The sequence below is a fragment of the Olea europaea genome, unplaced genomic scaffold, assembly GCF_002742605.1.
Source record: "Olea europaea var. sylvestris unplaced genomic scaffold, O_europaea_v1 scaffold1767, whole genome shotgun sequence".
Lineage (NCBI taxonomy): Eukaryota > Viridiplantae > Streptophyta > Magnoliopsida > Lamiales > Oleaceae > Olea > Olea europaea.
Genome location: NW_019235398.1, coordinates 119119 through 125391, shown reverse-complemented (window position 1 = coordinate 125391; position 6273 = coordinate 119119). Strand labels below are relative to the sequence as shown.

Below are 6273 nucleotides of genomic sequence, written 5' to 3'. Positions count from 1 at the left end.
AATTCCAAAAATTAAGCCCCCCCCCCCTTTTTTTTTTTTTTTTTTTTTTTGAACAATAAATTTCCAACACCTTGTGTATCTCCTTGTTTTTCCTTCTTTGTTCTTTTTCGATAGTAGCAGATGCAACAGTGTTAAAGGCCAAACTCGAGGCGTTGTTGGTCAAATTTATAATGAGCTGATCGTACGAATCAGACAAACCTTGAAGTAGGACCTCAACACGTTCAAAATCCTTGATTTCAAAAGTTGAAAAAATAAGGTATTAAGGGTGTTGATGTGATCCGTCACAAATGCAGATTCAGCCATTCAAGATCTTATTGTAAAGTAACTTGGCCTCATACAATTTTGTTAGAATATCTCATATCTCTTTTGTCGTCTTCTTTTCTACGACACTTGACAAAAATATACTTGCCAATGCTAAACGCAAATTGCCAAACAGCATTTTCATCCATCTCCTTCCACTTGTTGTCACTGATATCGCTTATTATGTTTCAATTGCCGCTAAGCAATTGTTATTCCACAAAATTGCTTTCATTTTTAACTTCCACCAAGAAAAATTGCCCGTGTTGAACTTCTTGATCTCAAAACTTTGCCTCCATCAATTTTATTACGAACTTTCACTGGGATCAATTTCCACCGTTTGACGAGAATAGTAACTTTACATGTGATAATTACTCCAACAATCTTAGGCTGTGACACCATTGTTAGGAAATAGAATGTGACCCCTAGATCGCAATGAAAATGAGATTGAGGAAAAATTGGAAATAAAATGAACTCAAACAATTTTATGCGAAAACCCTCCAATTTAATTTGGGATAAAATCCACAAACAAGTAAAGAAGGATTTCTATAGTAGGAGAATTACAACTTCTCTCTAAATACAAAAAGTCTGTTGTAGTAGGAAAAACAAAGTACGGAACACTCAAGAAAAAGATATTGCTTTTCTCTCAATATTCTCTCTATCGTGTATCGCTCAAAGACTGAAAGCTATATTTTTCAATCCGATTCAGTCCTAAAGTGCACATTAGGAACATAAACAGGCAGCAGTTTATATTGCTCGCCAATTGAGCTTGCAATAGAAGATGATGAAGGAAATTTCTAATGGCTGATCTCCTGAACAAGCTTTTCAAGTGCTTCACTTGTGAGAGGAATATATATACAGTCTTGCCCGTCTGAATTTCTTCTGGTCTTCACCAGTTCGTGATCTTTGAATTCCGTCAGATGAGCATTGAGAGTGATCTGGCTACTCACCAAAAAGCGCTCTCGACAAATTGTGTATAAATTATTCAGTGGCATCCCTGGAAAAAGAAGAATATAAATGAACTGATTTCTGTGCAAAATAGTCATTCAGATAATATATAGCCACTTGCCTTCTTCGTTGGGATGGGCTAACTGATGCTCTGCAACAACTTTAAAAACACTTTGGGCATTTGGTGTCAAACTCTGTAAGACTATTGAAGCTGTCTTGACCGTTTGAGCACTTCCACTATGAGCGAGAATGAGAGGAAAGAACGTTCCTTCAATATTATATGGTGCAAAGGTAGGAACATGGAGCCAGTACCAATTGAACTGAGTGTGAACCATCTTCTTGTCCCATACTGACATAACCAATGTAATAATATTAGGACAAAAAGTTTCATATATCACACACATGGATGTTCGATTGTCCACCATATAATACAAAGAATGAATTGGCAGTAATCATGGAAATGGACCACTCGCAAATGGAGATGAAATTTTTTCACTGTATTTTATTTATACTAAATTGATTCATTATATTGTTCAAAAAAAAGTTCTGAAAATCAGACAGTACTTACGTAGAGGTGCATTCACATGATCAATGGACGCAACCACACGGATATGAGAACAAGCTGCGATTCTGGCGAGATACTGTTGAGTGTCAGAGTCGCGCAAGCTAGGCCCATCAATATTATGAACCACAACACATACAAAACATTCTTTGTCCTCCAAGTGTGGTCCATCTAGAAATGCAATAAGATCATCCATGGATTTGGTATTAAATGGCTGTTGGTTTTTAGGAGCATTTTCCCAGGTGGTTTTGCCATGCATTTTCAGTTGATCCCACAAGAGTTCAGCCAATGTTATCACAACCTACAATTTCAATATCCATGATTTGATGTTCAGCATAATAGGCCTAACTATTTTTCCTTTACTAGCTATTAAATTCCTTTCCAACTAACAAAAGATGTCAAGAAGATATAAATATAAGCATTATTTAAGTGCAGCAAATTAGTTTTATCTATTTTAAATTCTACAAACAAATATGGTCAATTCAGCATAAACTAATAAAATGATTATCCATGAATGCATACTTTGGCTACATCAAATATTCAAGTGACATGACAACAAAAAACACAGAGCGGTTTCCTCAAAGACATTTGACAGTAGAAAGAAATTAAAGTAATGTATTTTTAACCCCCCGAAAAAAGATTTGAAAAAAATCATCTTTGTTAATTTGTCAGTAGTCTCTAGTTGCAGTTCAATGATCAAGAATTTGTATAAGGTGTTGGAGAATCTTGACCAGTTCCAAAGATTTGCATCAAGTGCAATGTTACGTTCGAGATATGAACAATCATGATAACTGAATTGTTGAAGAAACATTACTTAATGCATTAAGAATAAAGATGGACAAACTATATTAGGTCACTTGGTGACCATTCCATGTAAAGGTAAGTTTTGTTCCATCCATTTCATTTACGTGTTTAATGTTCACAATGAGAATACTATCAAACTGGTTTACTGAATTCATGGTTGATTGATTTATATTATGAAAGTGTACTGGGTGCATATATGCTGCCGACATAATCACTAACTGTAGTATGGGTTCATAGAACCTCCATCAAATCATGTTCATTTTCAAAGGTTTATAACAGTGAATTCTTGAGAAACATAAGGCATACATACATTTCAGTTTAATTGGTGTCATATTATTCATTTAATTTTTTAAATGTCAACATACAGGGAAACAATCCTGACAAGCTACATTCACGTGTTCGAAATGTAACCTTACATGGTCAAATGGACTAAATCATGTGATGTAGCAGAGCGTTATTATGGAGACTATGGGATCGTAAAACATTATTGTGGATGCTGTGAGACTACAGAATATTATTTTTCAATAAGTTCTATGATGTCTGAAATACCAACATATACCTCCTAACTTGACAATTTTTAACACATCACTTGCTATAAACTCGTATAAATTTCTTTCAACATAAACTACGTCATATTTCTGACAAGTCTCTGTGATGAAACAAGAATAATTGCAACAGAAAGCCGCACTTGAGTTTGATGAATTGCAAATGAGAAGATAATGATATTGTGTTTGTGTAGTGGTATTGAGCATAATAGGAAAAATTATGGAGATATTGTTTGTGTTCCGATATGTAATTTTATTGAATGTAAACTGAATTGTAATACAAAACAGAACAGAGAAATTTCAATGAAATTTGTCTCCCAACAAATCCCACTTCATTTCTGCCTACTTGATAACACTTCAACAGCCCCCTAATTATACTATTTGGCAGATTATTCTCGAATAGAGTTAACAAACTTATAGGACGATGTGAACAGCTTGATAAACTAAGCAAATTGATGAGATAAATTGAATCGATATAAGTGACTTGCACATCTTTCCCAACCATGTTTATGTGTTCGCTTCTCAACGATGTTTAATTATTTCGTTATATCATCCTATCTGCAATAGCTTGATTCCAAAAGCGCATCTACGTTTTGCATTATACTTTCAATTCGGTAAGATAAAAGAAGTAGAAGCAGCTAAGACACAACACAAAAGAATAGACAAACATAAAAATGAAGACAAGAAAACATAGACAGATTATACAATTGTATATTTATACCTGTTTAAGATGGATTTGCTGAAGGTATCCATTAATCACAACAACAGAATAATCGGTCAAGGCAGATGAAGCGAAATCTTCTATCAAGAATTTCTTTGAACCAAACCCATACATCAAAAGCCCAAAGCCACACCTTAAACATCAAAATTATAAATATATAAATCAATAAACAAATAAATAAACTTGAAAAAGAACAACCACATACATCAAAAAGCAGGGAAACAAACGTATTTGAAATGAAAAATACCTTAATATGAAAACCCATTCTGAATATGACTTCTTATAACTGTTTATCAAATCATTAATTTCTCTATCGTGCTTTGGCTCAAGGTTAGCATATGCATCTCTTAGTTCCTGAAGTAACACGTTAAAAATTAACATTTTTCCTATAACTCAAAAAAATAAAAAGATTTACATTAAAAAGACCCAAGGGAAAATTTTAAAAAGAAAAAGAAAACCTGTTCATCAACGATATTAATGTCGGAGAGTTTACATGCTGATTTCTTGCTGGAAGTGCCCAATTCCTTTGCCAAAAAGTAGTTTCTCGAGAATTCAAATTCCTCTTCCTCGACGTCATTTGACTCCATTCTGAAAATGTGATGGGATAAGAGAATTCAGAGGAGAGGTGAAATCATTGGTGGATTTAATTGAGTGCGCCCTAGGAATGTTCCCGCCATTTTTTATTTGGGCTTGCTCATTTTTTGGTTTTAGTCCAGAATTTGTGCTCAGGCCTTCATTAGGACAACGGCAGTTGGGCCTCTCATAAACAGATGGCAGAAATTACATTCCACCCTATTTTTAAAGGCTATTACTCTAAAAATAGAGAGGATATTTCATTATTCACAAATCAGATATTTTATATTTAAATTTTAATTATTAAATATATAATTTTCAACAAGAATCCTAATTAATTTTTCCTCTCTTTTATCTGTTCATATCTCTTCATATCCACCTCTTTTTTCTTCTCCAATCCTATAACCATTTCTACCATTTTCTCCCTCTCTTCATCTTTCTCAATCCATTCTCTTTCTGCTCTTACCTCACCTTCTCTCTACCTCACATTTGCCGCTTGTAAAAACGTTGGAGAGGAGATGGGAGGTTGTCGAAACGAAAAAAGAGTAGCAATGCAGCATCGCGTGAGGCTGCGCATGGTTGCCCACGAGACTTCTTTCTATCTATTGCAAATATGATCGATCGTCACCATAAACTCCGACCATCATCACCGTAGTTTTTTTCAAAATGAACTAATCTATGAAATTTGCAGAGGAAGAATACGGGCATGAGAATTGTCAGGATGGGTGATAAATGTTTTGTGGTTTGAGTAGAAGTATTGGTAGAGAATAATGAAGCTGCAAGATATTTTGGGGCTTTTCGACGATAGCTATAGGTGTAGTGGGAGATTTCTATGTGGTGTTTTTGGTGCAGTGGTGGTGGCAGAGTAGTGGTGTTGGTGGTTGTTGGGATTTTTGTAGCAATGGTGTTGGTGGATGTTGGTTGCGGGAATGCTAGTGTCGAGACAGTTAAAAGGGTGTTTTCTTGTTCTGGGATTATTTATCTTTGTTTTAAATAGTCAATCCATAATCACTAGAAATGAGTGATAGTGGTTTTGAATGGTGACGGTGGATCTAGCGATAATATTGATTTTTGTTAGATCGTCGGTGGATCTAGTGGTTGTGGATTTGACGATATTATGACTAGTGATGGCAATAGGCTCGACCCTTTTAACTCACGAGCTTGCCTTGGGCTCGTGGCAAGTCGAGCTCGTAGCTCGTGACTTTTTAATTTTTAATTTTTTGGATTTTTTTCCTTATCTTTTTTAAATTTACACATTTTTTGCAGGCTCGAGCTCATCATTTGACAAGCCTGAGCCGCCGACGAGCCGTTCGGTCCATTTGACATCTCTAATTGTGACCAATAATTTGGATATCTCGTAACTAAAAAATAATGTGTGATCAATAAAAGTTTTGATTTTGTGATCGATAAATAATCTTTGACCTATATAAAATTTATTTGTGAAATAATTTGTGATTTGTAAAATTTTTTATTTGGTTTTTTATTTGTGATCCAATAATAAATTGTGACCAATAATTTGATAAATTATGACAAAAAATTAATTTGTGAATAATTGATTAGATATTTTGTGGCCATAAAATAAGTTGTGATTTGTAAAATTTGTGATTTGTGACTAATGAATACTAGGCGATCTATTAATTTGATAAATTTGTGATCAATGAATAAATTGTGACTTATAAAATTTTTAATTTGTGGCCTATAAAATTGTTTATTGCACTCGATAAATAATTTGTGAGCAAATTTATAGAATTGTGACCTTAATTTTTAATAAAATATATGTTACTTAATTAGCTTATAAATAAAATTCAAAAAAAAATCTTTTT

General features: G+C 33.9%; 1 protein-coding gene across 1 annotated transcript; it reads right to left on the bottom strand.

Moving 5' to 3' along the window:
• Positions 1 to 801: 801 nt before the first annotated feature.
• Positions 802 to 4574, bottom strand: LOC111378110 (origin of replication complex subunit 2). The gene is made up of 6 exons (XM_023001278.1): positions 4336 to 4574; positions 4125 to 4231; positions 3878 to 4010; positions 1814 to 2108; positions 1367 to 1594; positions 802 to 1294 (listed from the first exon to the last, which is right to left on the bottom strand). The coding sequence occupies exons 1-6, from the start codon at positions 4462 to 4464 to the stop codon at positions 1095 to 1097; spliced, it is 1092 nt and encodes a 363-aa protein (XP_022857046.1). The 5' UTR covers positions 4465 to 4574; the 3' UTR covers positions 802 to 1094.
• Between the last annotated feature and the right edge of the window lie 1699 nt (positions 4575 to 6273).